This window comes from Gopherus evgoodei, chromosome 15 (genome assembly GCF_007399415.2).
Source record: "Gopherus evgoodei ecotype Sinaloan lineage chromosome 15, rGopEvg1_v1.p, whole genome shotgun sequence".
In the NCBI taxonomy this organism is placed as follows: domain Eukaryota; kingdom Metazoa; phylum Chordata; order Testudines; family Testudinidae; genus Gopherus; species Gopherus evgoodei.
The window spans coordinates 9,695,637-9,716,326 of record NC_044336.1 but is presented as its reverse complement, the minus strand read 5'-3'; the positions used below and the strand labels follow the sequence as shown (position 1 = coordinate 9,716,326).

The following is a 20,690-nucleotide window of genomic DNA, read 5'->3' as shown; positions in this document are numbered from 1 at the left end:
TGCAAACGGATGGACATCATACCAAATGGACTAAAGGTAAAAAATCCACTGCTATCTACATACTACACGGACCACAGTGAGAGATTATGTCATACTCTATCAAAAAAAACTGAGGAACCACCTGATCAGCATCCTATACAGCAAACAGGAAAACATCAAAAAAGAGCTCTCCAACCTGGAGACTCTCATAATACCAAACTTCTATACAAACGGACTTCACTAGAATAAGACAGGAGATCTACATTACTCACTTCACCTCTCTTCAAAGGAAAAAGGACTGTAAGCTGTCTAAACTCCTACCTGCCACATGGGGCCATAACAGTGGTACCCCTAACCCACCCAGCAATATCGTCAATCTATCCAACTACACACTCAGCCCAGAAGAAAAGTCTGTCCTATCTCGGGGACTCTCTTTCTGCCCTGCCACCCCCACCAACATGATACAGTTCTGTGGCGATCTGGAAGCCTACTTTCGCCGTCTCCGACTCAAAGAATACTTCCAGGACAACACTGAACAGTGCACTGATACACGGGTGCCCTCCCACCAACAGCACAAGAAAAGACTCCACATGGACTCCTCCTGAGGGTCGAAATGACAGCCTGGACCTATACATTGAATGCTTCCGCCGGCGTGCACAGGCAGAAATCGTGGAACAACAACATCGCTTGCCTCACAACCTAAGCCGTGCAGAACGCAATGCCATCCACAGCCTCAGAAACCACCCTGACATCATCATCAAAGAGGCTGATAAAGGAGGTGCCGTTGTCATCATGAACAGGTCTGACTATCAAAAGGAGGCAGCCAGACAACTCTCCAATACCAAATTCTACAGGCCACTTCCCTCAGATCCCACTGAGGAATACACTAAGAAACTACAGCATCTACTCAGGACACTCCCTACACTAACACCAGAAGAAATCAACATACCCCTAGAGCCCCGACCAGGTTATTCTATCTACTACCCAAGATCCACAAACCCGGAAATCCTGGACGCCCCATCATCTCGGGCATTGGCACTCTCACTGAAGGACTGTCTGGATATATGGACTCTCTACTCAGACCCTATGCCGCCAGCACTCCCAGCTATCTCCGCGACACCACTGATTTCCTGAGGGAAACTACAATGCATTGGTGACCTCCCAGAAAACACCATCCTAGCCACCATGGATGTAGAGGCTCTCTACACAAACATCCCACACACAGATGGAATACAAGCTGTCAGGAACACCATCCCTGATGATGCCACAGCACAACTGGCTGCTGAGCTCTGTGCCTTTATACTTACACACAACTATTTCAAATTTGATGACGATATATATCTCCAGATCAGTGGCACTGCTATGGGCACCCGCATGGCCCCACAATATGCCAATATCTTCATGGCCGACCTGGAACAACGCTTCCTCAGCTCTCGTCCACCTCACACCCCTTCTCTATCTACGCTACATTGATGACATCTTCATCATCTGGACCCATGGAAGGAGACTCTGGAAAAATTCCACCATGATTTCAACAGCTTCCACCCCACCATCAACCTCAGCCTGGACCAATCTACACGGGAGGTCCACTTTCTTGACACCACGGTGCAAATAAGTGATGGTCACATTAACACCACCCTATATCGAAAACCCACCGACCGCTATGCCTACCTTCATGCCTCCAGCTTCCATCCCGGGCACATCACACGATCCATTGTCTACAGCCAAGCACTGAGGTACAACCGCATCTGCTCTAACCCCTCAGACAGAGACCAACACCTACAAAATCTCCACCAAGCATTCTCAAACTACAATACCCGCATGAGGAAATAAGGAAACAGATCAACAGAGCCAGACGTGTACCCAGAAGCCTCCTACTGCAAGACAAACCCAAGAGAGAAACCAACAGGACTCCACTGGCCATCACATACAGTCCCCAGCTAAACCCCCTCCAACGCATCATCAAGGATCTACAACCCATCCTGGACAATGATCCCACACTTTCACAGGCCTTGGGTGGCAGGCCAATCCTTGCCCACAGACAACCTGCCAACCTGAAATATATTCTCACCAGTAACTGCACACCACACCATAATAACTCTAGCTCAGGAACCAATCCATGCAACAAACCTTGATGCCAACTCTGCCCACATATCTACACCAGCGACACCATCACAGGACCTAACCAGATCAGTCACACCATCACCGGTTCATTCACCTGCACATCCACCAATGTAATATACGCCATCATATGCCAGCAATGCCCCTCTGCTATGTACATCGGCCAAACTGGACAGTCTCTACGGAAAAGGATAAATGGACACAAATCAGACATTAGGAATGGCATATACAAAAACCTGTAGGAGAGCACTTCAACCTCCCTGGCCACACTATAGCAGACCTTAAGGTGGCCATCCTGCAGCAAAAAAACTTCAGGACCAGACTTCAAAGAGAAACTGCTGAGCTTCAGTTCATCTGCAAATTTGACACCATCAGCTCAGGATTGAACAAAGACTGTGAATGGCTTGCCAATTACAGAACCAGTTTCTCCTCTCTTGGTTTTCACACCTCAACTGCTAGAACAGGGCCTCATCCTCCCTGATTGAACTGACCTCGTTATCTCTAGCTTGCTTGCTAGCACACATATATATACCTGCCCCTGGATATTTCCATTACATGCATCTGAGGAAGTGCGTATTCACCCACGAAAGCTCATGCTCCAAAACGTCTGTTAGTCTATAAGGTGCCACAGGATTCTTGCTGCTTTTACAGATCCAGACTAACACGGCTACCCTCTGATACTTATTCTCCCTTGATACTCTCCCAATCTCCTGTTCCCAGCCCACTGCTTACAATCACCTGCTCATTACTTTTCTCCTAATGTACACTTGTCTACAGCTCACAAATATCCTCTGCCACTTTCTGTTCCACTGAAACCACTATCGTCCTGAGCCTCTTCAGTCTTCCACCTTCTCCCAAACACTGCACTCCCTGTCCCCTGATGCACCTCTTCAGTCTCAATGTTCCCTATCCAGTCCCTAGCTCTGGACAGGCAGCCTGGATTCTGTCCAATTTAAAAACAATGGGAGATGGCAGCCATCTTTACTAGGGGCAGCTTCAAGCTGCATTCAAATACTGTATGGAAATTGTGGCCATCTCAGCTGTGGGCAGGTACCCAGAATAAAGAAAAAATTGTGATTTTGAAGCCAGGAGTCACGAGGCCATGTGAAACTTTAAAAATAAACTAAATATTAATATTGCAAGATTTGTGATAAAATCACAGAAGCTTACACATTTCAGCAAATGGAAGAATCTTTCAAACATAAAGGCTCCAAAAACTTTAGATCCCAAAATGTGATTCTCTAACTTGACCAGAGAAGCCTTCACTCAGAACAAGACAGATTGTGGCATGCTGGGACCAGTCATATCTAAAGGCTATATTTATATATTAAAAATAAGGACAAAAGCATCTCAATTTTATACAAATTATACATGGTTTTGGAGCCCCTGGCAAAATACCAATATACCCCTCAGTTGCACAAAGTAGGGGAGGCCCCTCAAGTGAATAATTGGGCAAGACAATTAATTATTAAAAATATGTATTACTGTTTCTCCTCTCTTGTGCGCTTGTGTGTGTGTACTAAACAAACACACACTACACACACATTGTTTCAGCAAAATATATTACATTACCTACATTGTTCATGGCTAACTGCCTGATATATGAGAAAGAGAAACTGATTTTCAAATATTTAACACTGTGACTAAAGTATAAAATATTATTAAAGTCTATACAACAACTATACTGTGGATCCATAAATATCATGCCACAATAACAGAGTGATTGTTAGATGTGGTTGTTGACATGTGGAGGCCATACTGAACATACATTTACTTACAAAGCTGTATAGTAGAGATGTTTTTCATTGTGATGTTAGATAAATGTAGAACAGACTTAAGCTAACACTATAGCTTTGAAAATCTACTATGGTTTTTCAAAAACTCTAAATTGGAAAGAATATATAAGGGAGCTGCTTAATGGAAAGCAAAGGCAGAGCTGAACTTTGGTATATCCAGAATGATTTATGTATAAATGCCCAATTGATGAAAGCTGTCATAAGAACAGTACTTTCACCATCAGTGAGAGTATTTCCTTCTCTGTCCAACAGAATATAAAAAGGAATCAGTCGGTTTCTTATGGCTTTCCACTCTCATCATTTTGGAACACCACATTTACATAACCACTGCTTCATTATCCAACCATCAACTCCATCTGGATTTCTGAAACCTCACAGGTTATTTAAAAATCTCTAATATTCATTTGCCTGGTCAGACAGTGTTATTTATTACTTATGATGCTTCACAAACTGGATATCCTTAATTTAAGAAACACCAGAAACAGTCTCAGTATACCTGTGGCTGGATAAAGATAAAGAAGGTCATAGAAGTGTGGTCTGTCTCTGAGGTATAACAGAAGTGATTACTGAATATCAAGTACATTTAATGTTAACTAGAATGCTAACCGAGACAACTTAAATATACCAACTCAGACCAAGGACAACTGACAGCATTAACTTCACATCTGAAGCTGATTATCCTTAGTCTTAAAAATATATATATATGTGTCTTGAAAGAGTCATATAAGGACTTGTTTACACTAGTTTAACAGTCATGGTGCCAGTCGTAAGCAAACTAAGCAATTGCTTAGAGCCCCAAACAGCTCCAGGGGACTCCAATTTAGTATTACCACTTATCTTATTTAACATGGACTTTTTAACAAGTGTGTTAGTATGTATTATGCTGGTTTGTTTTCTGATTTGTGGAAATAATGCAATTAGTATCTTAGGGTGTGGGTAGGGGTAAGGAGGGCCCTCCAAATATTCCTGCTTAGGGCCCCAGTGGCCTAGTACCACCTCTAAAACCTTGTCTGGAAGCAGACCTTCTCTACACTAGAAAGAGTTTGCCAGTACTGTATAGCTACCCAGGAAAACCTTCCTAGTGGAGATCCAGTTTACCAGGAAAAGAGTTTCTTTGCCAGTTTATGCAATTCTCCAAATGAAATATGCTATTCCAGCAAAATAACTTTTTGCCATTATAACTGCATCTACACTGGGGCTTTTGCTGGCATAGCTATGTTGGGTTGTGGTTTTTCTTCACACTCCTAATCCACACAACTATGCCAGAAAAACTTACGTGTAGACCAGGCTGTAGTTATATCATTATAAAAGTGCTTATACCAATATAGTTTATTCCGGTTCAGCAAGTGAAATAAGCAATATTGGCATAACTGAAGCATTTGCATTGGCATTACTGCCTCAAAAATTCACACCCCTAACTGATATAGTTATACTAGGTGTAAAACTTCTTCAGTGTACACCAGGCCATAATCTCTGAATAGCCAGAAGCACACAATTTATACTACCTGTAATGTTTTTTTTAAATACATATTGCATTCAAACTGTGTAGCTCAGATTTTAAAGTAGCTTGGAAAGTGGGGCTTCTGTACAAACAGTTTTCATTTTACATCCTGATAAGCAATTTGGGCAACTTTCCAGTTTCACATGGGATAATATGCATCTTTAGTTTAGGGTAGAAAAGGGAGAGTACGGGTTCAAACAAGCAACGTATAATTTTTACTTTTTTTTTTTTAATTGAAGTGTTGGAAAAATTAGTTGCATCACTTAAAGTTATCCTTGAGGGTTGGCACTTACTCATCTGATTCCTATATTTACGTATTTGTCCTTGGCATCTTACTGGGCAACATTTTCACACAAATTAACTATTCCTGAGTAATATTTTTCAGTGTATTAAGCACTGAAACAGGATTTTCTGCAAGCTGAGAAATGTGCATATTTTCAGTCTAAGCCATATTCTCTGACACCCCAATTAGTAAATCTGGGATTCTCCCACTAAAATAAATGAATTCTGTGCTCTCCTCCCTTCATCAGTGAAATATGAGTTCACCCCACAGCCTCTCAATAGATTCTGGGCTCTTTCTCCTTTTCGTAAATAGAGAATACCTGATTATGCTGTTCTTTACAGAGCCCCTCCAGGAAAAATCAGAGGCTTTACCCACTCTGCTTCTCCCTCTCTCCCCACTCCCTCTTGAAGTGGTAACTGTGTCACTGCTCCTGCTCTCCTGCAAAAGCACACTGACTCCTGCCATTCTGCTACTTTCCTCTCATCAGAGAAGAAACCAGTGGCTCCCCAGGTCCATTTAGTTCATTCATTTGGACAAAGTTTCTGCTCATGGTGATTAAGCAGATAAGTGGGTTTTTTTCAAGCTTTATTATCTAGCTCATATCTTTCAATATCTATTATATGAATAAGTCTTACTGGTAATTTTTAGTAGTTACTTTACATCAGTACCTGCCAGGACATGTCCCGATAACATGTTCAGGTCTGTCTCAACTTGCTGAGGAGAGGAGACAAAAGGGCACCTGACAGAGTAATTCAAATGGAAACAAGACTACCTCATGGTTTAGCCCATGAAGATTTATAATTGTGTTTGTTTCTAAATCGACATTGCAAAAGAAAATCTGCTTATGTGTATGCACTGATTAGGAGGACAACATAATACGTGCCAGGGGAGACGTGGGACATTTGGACTTCAATATAAAACAAAAAACAAAAAAAACCCAAGTTACAAATGAGGGAGGTTTACCCACAGCCAAACATTTTGTGCCACAGAAAAGAGGGACAAGTTTAGGAGGTAGGAGAGTAAGGACTTTTCCACCATGCTGCAAACGCAGATAATATTTCAGTACTCCATAACTATATTTAATGGCACTCTGGCAATGCTTTTCATAGTATTTGCATAGACTTACTTATTTCTATCCATCTTCCATTTTTAATTTCTATAAAGTTATGAATAAGATACTTCATTCTTTCAGTTAGGCCAAACAAAAAATATATCTGGCTTATCTAGGGCACAGAAAAGTGAGTAACTACTTGGGAATAAGGAAATCAGGCTTGGAGGAAACTGATGTCTCACTACTTATATAACAAGGAGTCCGTGCCACCTTAAAGACTAACAGATTTATTTGGGCTTCAGAAACCCACGAAAGCTTATGCTCAAAAAATCTGTTAGTCTTTAAGATGCCTCTGGACTCCTCGTTGTGTTTGTGGACACCGACTAAGACGGCTACTCCTTTGATACATTACTTGTATAATGACAAATGAAGAACGGCAAAGGCCATTGGAGATGAAAAGAATCAGATGGCATACAGGATACCGTTTGTTACAAGTGTATTGTCAGATACAAAATATTGAATTTAATCTATTATTTTCCAAAATAAAAGGCTGAAACAATCCTTTGATCTAGCAGTATTTGAAAAATTTTCTTTTATATGATTCTAAAAAGTCAGCCACATTACAATATAGCCATGGTAGCTATCCAATAAATGCATTACAGTAGAACCTCAAAGATACAAAAAACAGAGTTACGGACTGACCAGTCACCCGGACACATGTGAAAACAGAAGTAATCAATCTGGCGGCAGCAGAGAGCGCCTCCCACCCCTAAAATAAAATAAATACTATACTGTGCCTGTATTGCATCTTAAAGGTAGGCATATCTGGGCTGCCTGTCCCCACTCACACACACGAGGCAACCACTTTTAGGGCTTGTCTACATCACAAAGTTGCAGCGCTGGTGAGGGGGTTACAGCACTGCAACTTAGGAGATGTACACATCTGCAGGGCACCACCAGCGCTGCAACTCCTTGTTTGCAGCGCTGGCCGTACTCCCGTTTTGTCTCGGGTGTAGAGGATCCAGCGCTGGTAATCAAGTGTAGACACTTACCAGCGCTTTTCTTGACCTCCGTGGAATAAGCAGGTATCCCAGCATACCTGAGGAAGCGTCTGGTAATCAAGCAGGTCTCCTTTCCCGGTTTGCAGGGGGGTTCGGGGAACGCGAGAGCAAACCGCGGCGAAGCTGGTCTATTTCCCCGGTTTGCTCTCGCGTTCCCCGAACCTCCGTGCAAGCAGGTCTCCTTCCCTGCGGTTTGCAGGGGGGTTCGGGGAACGCGAGAGCAAACCGCGGCGAAGCTGGTCTCCTTCCCCGGTTTGCTCTCGCGTTCCCCGAACCTCCGTGCAAGCAGGTCTCCTTCCCTGCGGTTTGCAGGGGGGTTCGGGGAACGCGAGAGCAAACCGCGGCGAAGCTGGTCTCCTTCCCTGGTTTGCTCTCAGCGTTCCCCGAACCTCCGTGCAAGCAGGTCTCCTTCCCTGCGGTTTGCAGGGGGGTTCGGGGAACGCGAGAGCAAACCGCGGCGAAGCTGGTCTCCTTCCCTGGTTTGCTCTCGCGTTCCCTGAACCTCCGTGCAAGCAGGTCTCCTTCCCTGCGGTTTGCTCTCGCGTTGCCCGAATCCCCGAGCAAGCAAGTCTCCTTCCCTGCGGTTTGCAGGGGGTTTGGGGAACGCGAGAGCAAACCGCGGCGAAGCTGGTCTCCTTCCCCGGTTTGCTCTCGCGTTCCCCGAACCCCCCTTGAAGCCGCCCAACAGCGCTGCAGTGTGGCCACATCTAACACCACTTGCAGCGCTGGTTGCTGTAAGTGTGGCCACTCTGCAGCGCTGGCCCTATACAGCTGTACTAATACAGCTGTAACAACCAGCGCTGCAAAATTGTAGATGTAGACATACCCATAATAGAAAGATACTTGGATTGCCAGCCCCAGGAAGCCAGAGCCAGCCAGCCACGCAGGAGCAGTGCTGGGGTCTGCACCACTTTTCATCTCTCCTCTCCTATACCCCTGGCCGCTGAGAGGGACGCGCTGTTTTTACCTCCCACCCCCAGGAGGGGGACATGCTGTTTTCCCACACACCCCTGCCAGGAGGGGGAACAAACTTGCAAACTCATGCCAGGGCTGAGAGGGAGCTCAGGGACTGCTAGAGCATGGTGTGGAGTGTCAGCAGCTGAACTGGAGCCCAAACTGCACTCTGTTCAGTTGCGAACATTTCAGAGTTCGGACAACCTCCATTACCGAGGTGTACATACTGTTGGGGTTCTACTGTAATTTGTCCATAGTAAGGATCACTCTATCTTGTATTTCAATTGCATGCAGCCTGGGGTGTTTTCTCCTTTTCAAGTTATGGCAATTATGTTTTGGCAACCAAAATTAGATAATTACCCTGAAATGTAGTGGAAGTTGCATATACAGTTTGGTATTAGCATAACTCTTGTTTTAGCACCTATGAAGCACATCTCATCCATAGATCTCAAAACATTCTTCAAATGGGGATAATTATACTTATCCTCATTTTACAGATAAGCCAACTGAGTCACAAATTGATGAAATGACTCATCTAAGGTTATTTGCAGCGTTGTTGTAGCCTGAAAAAGAGAGTTGTGTAGCCTGAAAGTCTCTCTCTTTCACCAACTGAAGTTGGCCCAATAAAAGATATTACCTCATCCACCTTAGGTTACGCAGAAGATTTGTCACAGAGCTGGGAACAGAACTTACAACTACTGATTCCTAGTCTAGGTCCCTATCTGCTGGACCATGCTACCATCAGTAAATGATAACTGGTCTAAGCTTTTAAGGTTTTTCATACAAAATAGAGACATAAGTGGTGCTCCTATTTTAGGCCATACTGAAATCGAAGCATATTGAACAGAAGGTCATCAAAATGGTTAGATTTCAAACTATTCAAATTTTTAGTAAGTTTTACTTAAGTCTTGTAATGCCAATAAAACACTAGAACATCTAATAAACTGCCATTTTATATGCGTTCTGGTAAGAAGAAGTGTGACTTCAATTTTCAAATGAGTCTCCAGCTGTGTGGAACTTCATATGGTCACGTGTTCTAAAGCTATTCTTGCTTCCTACTCAGTATTAAGAACAAACAGGAGAAGGATATTTTTAAAAACAGGACATAGCTATGGTAGACAAATTCTCAATTTTGCCAACTCTAACTACACTGCAACAAGGCTACCTTGTTCAGAAAACTGTTAGAGCAAATCCATGTCTAAGAGTAATGTAATTACCAGACTATGTAATAACTGTTTCAGCTCCCAGGACAAAGTATACGGATGAGGTGTAGTGTGTGGTTTGAAGGGCAGACAGAAGAGTGTCTTAAATGGCGATCTGTATTTACTGCTCCACTCTAGCGCTAGAGTAGTAATAATATGATACAGCAAACAAAAGCCTTTCAGTCGTACACTGGGGTAACTACACTGTTGGCATGTGGAATGCAATCATTAAAAATTGAGGTTCTGGGCTGCAAATCCCCCAAGATTATTACTATTTGCTGTCAGCACATTAGGTGGCCTGACTCTCCGCTTCTCTACCCATTTTATCTCACACTCATTTCACCATGAAGCTGTCTGCCTGGCACCAAGGCAGATAAAACCATCTCCTGACTCCATTCCAATTAATTTGCAACAACAACAGAAGTAAATGGAAGCAGGTTATACCACATTCATCTGATATAATATGACACAGCTGCTGAACAGAAGGTTGCACTGAGAAAGTTTCTGTGGTACTGCTCAGTATTCTACTGTGCGATTGTCGCATTAGGATAATATCATGACAATATCCAAATGCTTGGAATCTTGTCCATCTCAGGGTATGTCTACATCTACAATTTTGCAGCGCTGGTTGTTACAGCTGTATTAGTACAGCTGTATAGGGCCAGCGCTGCAGAGTGGCCACACTTACAGCAACCAGCGCTGCAAGTGGTGTTAGATGTGGCCACACTGCAGCGCTGCTGGGCGGCTTCAAGAGGGGTTCGGGGAACGCGAGAGCAAACCGGGGAAGGAGACCAGCTTCGCCGCGGTTTGCTCTCGCGTTCCCCGAACCCCCCTGCAAACCGCAGGGAAGGAGACCTGCTTGCACGGAGGTTCGGGGAACGCGAGAGCAAACCGGGGAAAGAGACCAGCTTCGCCGCGGTTTGCTCTCGCGTTCCCCGAACCCCCCTGCAAACCGCAGGGAAGGAGACCTGCTTGCACGGAGGTTCGGGGAACGCGAGAGCAAACCGGGGAAATAGACCAGCTTCGCCGCGGTTTGCTCTCGCGTTCCCCGAACCCCCCTGCAAACCGGGGAAGGAGACCTGCTTGATTACCAGACGCTTCCTCACGTATGCTGGGATACCTGCTTATTCCACAGAGGTCAAGAAAAGTGCTGGTAAGTGTCTACACTTGATTACCAGCGCTGGATCACCAGCGCTGGATCCTCTACACCCGAGACAAAACGGGAGTACGGCCAGCGCTGCAAACAGGGAGTTGCAGCGCTGGTGATGCCCTGCAGATGTGTACACCTCCTAAGTTGCAGCGCTGTAACCCCCTCACCAGCGCTGCAACTTTGTGATGTAGACAAGCCCTCAGATTAAATGGATGTAGCAGTCAGACAAATGCAGCTCTCCTGATACTTATTTCACATCTCTCTAGCGGTGCAAAAGAAATGTAGTCTTCTTGCCCATTCAATCTTTAGTCCATGGGATCAGTCTGTCAACAAGGCTGCTAATTTTTTTTAAAACAGTTCAGGAATTCTGAAATATACTAAGTTGTCAGAAGTGTTCTGTTTTGTTTTTCTAATTGGGACCAGTTAAGGAGAATCAAAATGCTTTCAGGGGACCATTGAACTGCCATGCCAGTTCTATCTCCCAGACTTTGAAGCCATCAAACTCTTGTTTGGGCTCTAAATGCAGGCAGGAATGAAATGAAATGCCTCTCCAGACTTCTGCGCCCCCGCTCCAGATGTGAGGTCCTGCAAGCCTCAAATCTTCCTCCCTTCATGAAGCCATTGGGAGAGCTGGTGAGAGACATTATTACCAAAACATGGGTATATTTACAACACCCGGTTCTATGTCACCTTTACGTCAACTGAAAACACATCCATCTCCAACGCTTTCTGAGTGCCTTTTGGAGATCTTCAGTTGAATGAAGAGCAACTGGCTGAAGATGAATCTGGAGAAGAATGAACTGCTAATGCAGGGATGGGCAAACTTTTTGGCCCGAGGGACACATCTGGGTATGGAAATTGTATGAGGGACCATGAATGCTCATGAAACTGGGGGTTGGGATGCAGGAGGGGGTGAGGTCCACAGCTGGAGGTGTGGGCTCTGCGGCGGGGCCAGAAATGAGGAGTTCAGGGTATGAGAAGGGGCTCCAGGCTGGGGCTGGAGGTTGGGGTGCAGGGGGGGGCTCTGGCTGGGGGTGCGGGCTCTGGGGTGGGAATGAGGGGTTGGTGGTGCAGGAGGGTGCTCTGGGCTGGGACTGAGGGTTTTGGAGGGAAGGAGGGGCATCAGGGCTGGGACAGGGAGTCGGGGTGCGGGAGGCAGTCAGGGGTGCAGGCTCCAGGTGGCGCTTACCTCACGCAGCTCTTGGAAGCAGTGGAATGTCCCTTCTCCATCTCCTACGTGGAGGTACGGCCAGACGGCTCTGCACGCTTCTCCGTCTGCAGGCAGCGTCCCTGCAGCTCCCATTGTCCGTGGTTCCTGGCCAATGGGAGTTGCAGGGGTGATGCTTGGGGCAGGGGCAGCATGTGGAGCCATCTGGCTGTGCCTCCACGTAGGAAACAGAGAGGGGGAGCCATGTGCAGCCACTGCAGGCATGGAGCAGGGAAACCCCCCAACCCCACTCCCTGGCTGGAGCAAAGGAGCGGGGCAAGTCCCGGATCCTGATCCCTGGCACAAGCTCGAAGGCCAATTAAAACATGTGAAGAGCCAAATGTGACCCCCGGGCTGTAGGTTGCCCATCCCTGTGCTAATGGGAAGAGGGAAATGGTTTGATGAACTCTCCCCTCCATAACAATCACTTTTATCAAAAATTTCCTCTGTAATATTGGTCACAGCCTGGGTTTCCCTCCTTGACTCAGCACGGTACTAGGATAACCAAGTAGCTACAGCAGCAAGACACTAACAACCCATCTGTGACTGGCCAGAAAATGGTGCCTATTGAACACAGACCTGGCCATAGTGATTCATGCATTTGTAACATCTGGATTGAACTAATGCAATTCTTGATATTGTGGATCTCAGCCTGGGGATTGCAACGTCCCTCCTTTTCTTTATGTGGCTAGTGGGAACAGGGTCCTGACATTCTGTCAGGGAGGTACTGGAACTTTTTTCTATTGTATCATGCAATCATAATAAAGAAAAGGCCTCATTCCCTTTCTTTACGTGCCTATTGGGAACAGGGTCTTGAAACTATGGCAGGGAGATATTGAAATTTTTTTCTACTGTAGCATGCAGTCACAGTAAAACAAAGATTGAGAATCACTGCTCTATATCTGGAAAGCAAACTACATGTCCTGGGACAGTTCCAGCTTGTTCAGAATGCAGCAGCTTGACTATTCAGCAGAACACATGACCCCATCAAACCATTCTCTGGACTGGCTCCCCACTGTACACAGTTCAAAGTCACTGTTCTGATTTTCAAAACCTTGCATAGAATCGATCCTGGCTGTCTAGAGCACATCTCTCCATCCATGCCCACGTCCCTCCGCAAAAGCTGAGTTTCACTAGATTAATCATGTTGCCAACCAAAAGGAATAGGTTTGTGTTTGCAGAAGACAGAACCTGCACAAGAGCTGCATCAGGAATATGGAACTCACTGCCAAATGAAATAAGAATGACTCTTAATACTGCTGCATTCAGGGCAAAATGTAAACCCCACCTGTCCACCCAGTACTTCACACAATAGCATCCTCATTCTCATGAATTCATTCATTATAAATAAAATATAACCCTCCTAATCCTGCTTCTAGAGGCAGGGAAAGGAGGAAGAAAACATCATCCTATTTTAAGCAATTAGATGAGATCCAATCCTACAGTGATAAGCGCCATATAAATATAATGGAATCCTGATTATCTGATCTAATTAGGATCAGAGTCATATCTGATAACCAAAAATCTGGATAAACCAAAAAATGGGTGGCTGGGTTCTCACTGTCAGCCCCAGGCAGTGGGAGCCCCTGCTGCTGTCAGCCCCGGGCGGCTGGTGGTTCAGTTAATATGGAGAGCTGGATAAATGGAGGCTCGGTTAAATAAAGTTCTACTGTACCAGATTGAAAGTTGGCTTTTAAATGCTATCTTATGTTAATATCTACTTGGCACATCACTAAGTTGCTCTAATATTAATTATCTCCGAAGAAACAGCATTCAGTTAGCTTCTTATACTCTTTCCTTCCTGCCTTCATTCACTCACCCTCTTTTCTCACTTGAAATCTCAGGTGTGGGATCAAATTAATTATACAGATACTTGTGAGGGTGTGTACCCCACAAAGGCCCTGAATGGGTTAATGTGGGACTGAGAAGCCGATTATGGAGTCAGAGCCAGGCTTAACTGACAATGAAGCTCAGCTGGGCAGGAGCAGGCTGGTTAGTATAAAGAGACAAAGTTTGTAGCAGAAGAGGGGCTGCAGGGAGAATGTCTACAGTCACTCGCTGGGAATAGAGAAGTGGTAAGGAGGAAACTCAAGCAGACGAATAAGCTCTGGAACCCTACCCTGACTGAACAAGGGTGGCAAACTGTCAGGGAAATATAAAGCAGCTACTTGGGTGCAGCAGGCCTTGTGATGCACCCTGAAAGAAGGGAAGGATTTGGACTGCTAGAGACAGAGAGACCTGGAAGATGTTCTGTGCAGGAACAGAGTAAAGGGAACTTAAGAAGCTTGAAAGGGCAAGCCTGATAAAGATTGGGCAAGAAGGAGCCAAGGGAAACAGCAGCAAGGAGAAGGACTGCGTGGACCTCAGCTACTGGTTATAGGTTCCCTGGGCTGAAATCTGGTGTAGTGTATGGGCCCAGGTTCCCCTACCAGACACTGGGAAGGGGGCCTGAGTCCAGAGAATGGGACAAGGACATTGGAAAGCCCTAAGGCAAGGGTGTGAGGACCAGGGGCCTGGAGATGGGGAGGCTCAAGAAATCTGACTGTTTTACATTGGGTTTCTGTTATCTTGAAAGGGGCAACTGAATCAGAAGGCCAAATTACAGGGAGAGATACCACTGCAGCGACGGAGCAAGCATCAGCATATGGTGCCATGCGGGAGAGAGAGATGTTACGCCACAACTAGCCAGATGGAGGTTCTCTTGCAGTGTGAACATCCTTTACAGTTCAACTGATCAACATCAGCAGCAATGGAATCCAGTAATTCTACCCACAGATAAGGAATGAAAAAAGCTGCTGCAGTAGGCGAGAGAGAAGCTTTAAGTCAGTCATGGATTATTCAAACTACATGCACACTGCTGACTAAGGAGTAGATGAGGGCACATCCAAGGTCATGAAAAAAAAAAAACACTCTTTCCTTTGTGCCAATCCCATCCTTACTGACATATATCACTATTACACAACAGGTCCAGACAAGCAAAATTAGACAGAGCAAAACATGAACACACATTTATCTACTACACAATATATTTTCTGTTAGGAAGAAATGTATGCATTGAAATTTGCAAACACTGAATAAAAAACAATAATTCACTTTTGAGCTCAGTTGTTAGTGGGACTCTTTTGAACAAAGATGCTTTGCCAAATTGTACATAGTAATGTTGCAGTGTGGAGTCATGCCTGAAGGAATTAAACTCAGACAACTCTGTTCTGTAAACAAATCTTGTTCAAGCATCAAATGAACTGTTTTCCCAGAGGTACTATGAACTAATGCATTACTCTAATTCACCCAATCCACTACCTACTTCAAGGTTACATCAATCATCAAAGATGCACATAACCAATCAAGCTGGAGTTCACTCACTTTCATATAGTGAGAAATATTGTGTAAAAATGGCTTTAGGCATTACAACTTTTGATCTAAATCCAAACTACAGCATTTAGCAAGTTTTTGCTTTTAGAGCTGGAAAATACCTTGCAAATCTTGCTGAGGAAGTAAAAATTATAACAATATATTCAGTTTTGCCACCTGATAAGTAATGTCAAATATACCATACACACATTTGAGAAAAGGCAAGTAACTGTGCTACAAAGGACAGGATATGACTGACATTGGCACATATTAACTGCCATTGCTCAGCCATGAAAATACTGGGGAGTAAAGCCCTTTTACTCCTCTGTCCAGATTGTATTCCAGCCCCAGGGGAGGGAGAACAGAGTCTACATGAGAAAAGCCCTGTCTCTTCTGTCCCAACTCATTTTTGAGAGCTGTTGCACCTCCCTACTGTAGAGACTTCAATGTTTTCAGACACTGATTTTTCTTGTGCGTCTTGTTTTCCTAATTTGTGTTGTGATTATAAAAACAGTTAGATTACAAGCTACTATTTTAGCAGTAATCACGCTAATAAAGATCAATGTCTAAACACGCACAAGTCTATTCAGCAGAGGATCAAGAGAGTTCTCGTAAGTCTTTGCCCAGAACAAATTTACAGGTGCCACTTATCTTTCAATTTCTGGTATCTTAATATAAAATTATATTGATTTCTACATACCAGAACACAAATCCCACCCCAATCTTCTACTTATCTCTATTCAAGCATGCTTGTAGTACAAACTGCTACTCATTAGCAGCCCCACCAATCACAAATTATATAGAAAGGAATATCATATTTCACAAGAAATCTAACAGCATGAAGCTTTGGCACACACAGGTGTGGAGAAGAGCAGGTGCACATCCCTGTACTGAACAACAGGTTGTTTAGCAGACATTCCTTAACTGAAAGAACCACAATGCTCTCTATTCTGGACTGTGTGCGCTTGGGAGCGAAAGTTCAAAGGTGATTAACTCTCAGAGTGGTAATTTTAAGAATGTCTATTTTGTTCCCAGACCTCCTCTATTAAATACCTTTTTGACAGATAGTCAATTGACCTTTGCTTTACAGAAATCCCTTGAACGCTCCCTTCAAAGCTTTAACATTTTCTCTTGGGAGGTTTATTGCACTGTGAAATCTATTTTTACCAAATATTTTTGACACCAATACAATTAGTTTTAAGAGGCAGAATTCTTCATGTCAACCACATATGGACAAATAAAATTACACATCAACATGTTCATCAAGTTTATCATTTTCAGGAAGGTAAGTGGAACATATATAAGAACTTCAAGTGGCCCTCTACTGCTGGTCCTAGCCATTGAAATACACTTAAAATTCTGCTTCTAACAACCACACTGTTCATAAAACCTTAATTTAACTGAATAAACACATTTTATATCACAGGAATAAAGAACAGTTGTTCTACAGATGACTACTTTATTTTAGAGCCAGTATTGAGGGAAAAAACAAATTTCAATATAACTATAGGTTTGTGCAACAATTTATATAATGAACCATATGTTCTGATTGTCTGAGGATATGTAAACATTAACCACAGTTGATTAAATCATTGTTGTAAATGCTCCTTTGTCGTTTTTCATATTACACAATGTGCTACATTAAAAAGCATTCTAGTTTAAATGACATTCTAGTCTAATACTAGTTTGGAGAAACTTTTCTAACCTATTTGAAACTAGTGTATTACTGTCAAAAAAGGGGTTTGGTTTGCCTAACAGCAAACAAGCATAAGAAAAAAATTCAAAGTAACTATTACCTACAAGGCTCTAGCTAAAGGAAAACTGTATGTTGAGAATGCTTAGCCACCACCAGCCCAGTGAAATTTTCCCATCCTTTTAAAGAAATGTATCTGACCACACAGCTTTATGTTTGTTTTTTAAACGAGAATGAAAGTAATACTCACACTATTTGGATGCTGAATGGCAGCTTCAAACTGCAATTTCACCCTCTGTGGCATCATCACATCATCCTGTAATAAATAGCACACAGTTACTGAACAGAAAAAGGGTCACAGTACAGTTCTCAAACACACACTAGAATATGTTGTTAGGTTAACAATCATTTCACCAGCCTGCAGACAAAACCTTTTTTAAAATACAAAAGGCAGCAAATATTAAAACCACTTTGACCACTGTTTGGTTTCTTTTTAAATGGACTATAACAGAGATTAAAGGTATTTTAAAAGGAACCAAATTAAATTTTGCAGAACTAAAAATTAGACTTTAGGCATTATCTCTCTCTTGGGTGTCTCTAGGAACACACTTGAATGAAGATCCTCTACCTACCACCCGCTCCTAAGCATTTAGACCATTCAGACCACTAACCAGCCCCTCCACTGTTCTGAGCCCTCAGACTCCAGCCACAGCTTAAACACTCCATCTCCCAGAACACTACCTGAAAGTGAGTGTCTACTGGTTTACCTCTTCAAGGGGCACATGGTAGGTATAATGCATTAAATGCACAGACACTTTGCATAGGATTCTAGCACACTATTGCTCTTTACTTAAGTCAAATTATTTGTGCTCCTGACATGAGTATTCTGCACAGATAGATGTGAAAGGGTGGCATGGGTTCTCTCAGGCTGGCCAAAATGCAGGTGCAAATCAGCACTGCTTTTGTAGAAGAAAAGTCGTCTAGAATTTGGCCTTTAATATTTTTGTGAATGCCTTTAGCCACAGCAACTATTTTGCAATTGGTGGTTTTATTTGTTTAATTTTTCCAACCAATATTATCACACTTTTCAAACCTTTATAAGTTAATTAGCAAACCCAAATCAGCTTTCTTCTGAAACAAGCTTTTTGAAAAAATTCCTTTCAGCTCCCATGATCAGCTTAATAAGCAGGTATACTAGGAATATTTGTACAATAGATAGCTACAGTAGACCCCCAGATATATGGAAAGTAGAATCAAACAGTCTAGAACCCATGCAGAAAACAGCAATATCAAATGCCCATGGTTTACAAGAACCAATGAATAAAAATAAAATGCTGCCTTCCTGCTCAACCAGTGAGGTGCCCTAGCTGTTGATGTCACTCCATGGGGGATGCAATGAGGAGGAAAAGGCTAAATCATTGAGTGTTACTAAAAAAAATAGCAATCACAGAGCTACAATTCCACCTGGAGGGTCTGGTGAGTACACAAGCCTCTTCACCTTTGGTTTCAAGATTTGAAGATAACAACAGAACCCCCTGTTAATAGTGTAGTCCCATGACTTATAGGAGCTTGGGTTTTTTTTTAATTTTGTATATATAAAGCATGCACCTGTCAGTCTTCGTATAAAAAAATAGAAAACCCATTACAAAAAAAAAAATCTAATTCTACAGTATTTTCAGCATGCAAGTCAGTAACCCAGTGTGCTAAGAACTGTTACCAAATAAACACAAAGAACAGGGCTTTTGTTTTCTTAGTATTAGAAGTATGAGTCTATTCTCCCATCGACTTATGGGGGGAGTATCACAGGAAACGTGTGTGTATGAATAATAATTACAGGCACAATGCATCCCACATATCAGTGATGGAAATACAAACTGCTCACAGTGTAATCAAACAAAGGATATTCCATTGGAACACTATAGCAATCTAATTCTGAAGGAGAAATTAAAAAAAACGTGAAAAGGTTTCACAGAGTCTGTAAGCTCCCAGTACGCAGAAAGACACAAAACCCAACAAAAAACAAAAGTCAGGAATGTGGTAATAATGTGATATGAAGCTATTTACTTCTAGGTCAGTAGTTTGAATCCCAGGTCAGTAGTGACCAAAAGTTACTGTCTGAAAATTGTCTTTTCATTTCAGTACAATTCCTGTAGATACCCTACACATCTTACACCCCTAAAAATACCCACCACCACTACAACTGGAAACCTCATTAGGAATATCAGCAGAGAGGCAGAGGACTGAATAGGAGAATGAGCTAACCTCTCACCCTGAGAGGCTCTCACTGCAAGTCAGAATTAAGAAATGCTGGCAGCATGAGGAAGTGTTCTTTGCTGCCTATTTGTTCTTTACTTGTTTTGTTGGTAAGTAAAAGACTTCAATCTTCAAGCTTGTCATGCAGTATTTTTCATGATCACAAAAAAATCATGTTTGTAAAAAGATTGAAGAAAGCTAAAAAAGAAACCCAGAGTCTGTAAAACATCAAACATTCCATATACTCTAACATTATTTTACAAAAATATTACTACTAGCAGGACTTGTAAAACAGAATGCATCAGCAATTAGACTGTACTTAAAACATACTCTATAAATTTAGATTTTGAATTCATTCTTCTTTCCACTCTAGCATAAAGAGACAGTGTTTTCTTAAATGCAGTCTTGTAAAACTGGGGTAATTCCCTTCCTGCTCTGAACAGAGTACAAATACCTCTTACATAGTCCAAACTTACCCTCTTCCTGGGGTATGGTACTAATGTTTTTAAAATATTAATAAAATCTAACTTTAGCCTGAGCTTTCTCTCCAAGATAAGCTGTTCTATAGGGTTTCCTCTGTTCCCACCCCTTGTTCCCTTCACTTCATAGAAACATTCCAACTTTTCTCATATGTTGGCTGGAGCTAAGAGATCATTCACCAGCACCCTGAATGAGCAGTATCTACTTCACTTGTGTATGTGAAGTTCTAGCAACTGAGCTAAGTGTGAATCAACAGAGGAGCCCGGAATCCCTACTCTGTGTCCTAGAACTTGTCATGAAAGCTTGTTGGAAATTTTCTGATTAAGCTGAGTTTTGTCAGAACTGTTGGTTTGTCAAACCAGAAGTGTCTCCTGAAAGCAAGCCTCCTCAAATTGCAGGCAGGCTTCAGCAGTGAAACGGACAAAAATGTCAGTTTCAGTCCACAGCTGCCAGTCTGAGGTGGCATATTTTGTTTCCCATACACCATGTGTCAGTCAGTGTTTCCTAAGCTCAATTTGGGCAGGGGGTTTCCAATTCACGGGAAATTTTTAAAAGTTTGATTTGGGGCTGTTTCAGACCTACACAATTGAAACATTGAAATGTCATGA

General features: G+C 43.0%; 1 protein-coding gene across 6 annotated transcripts in view; it reads right to left on the bottom strand.

Annotated features, from left to right (window-relative positions):
- The window catches only part of B3GNTL1 (UDP-GlcNAc:betaGal beta-1,3-N-acetylglucosaminyltransferase like 1), a 329,647-nt gene that overhangs the window by 268,833 nt on the left and 40,124 nt on the right, over window positions 1-20,690 (bottom strand). For 4 of the 6 annotated variants that reach the window (XR_003996594.1, XM_030534209.1, XM_030534211.1 and 1 more), the window contains one exon: window positions 17,600-17,665. The exons of 1 other annotated variant lie outside the window; for it this stretch is intronic. Coding sequence is in view for 4 of the 5 variants with exons in the window: in XM_030534209.1 (XP_030390069.1) it covers window positions 17,600-17,665 (66 nt within the window). In the remaining variant the exon portion in view is untranslated. Of the gene's footprint in view, window positions 1-17,599; window positions 17,666-19,611; window positions 19,749-20,690 lie in introns of those variants that run through there. One more of the 6 variants, XM_030534214.1, reaches the window with a different exon arrangement.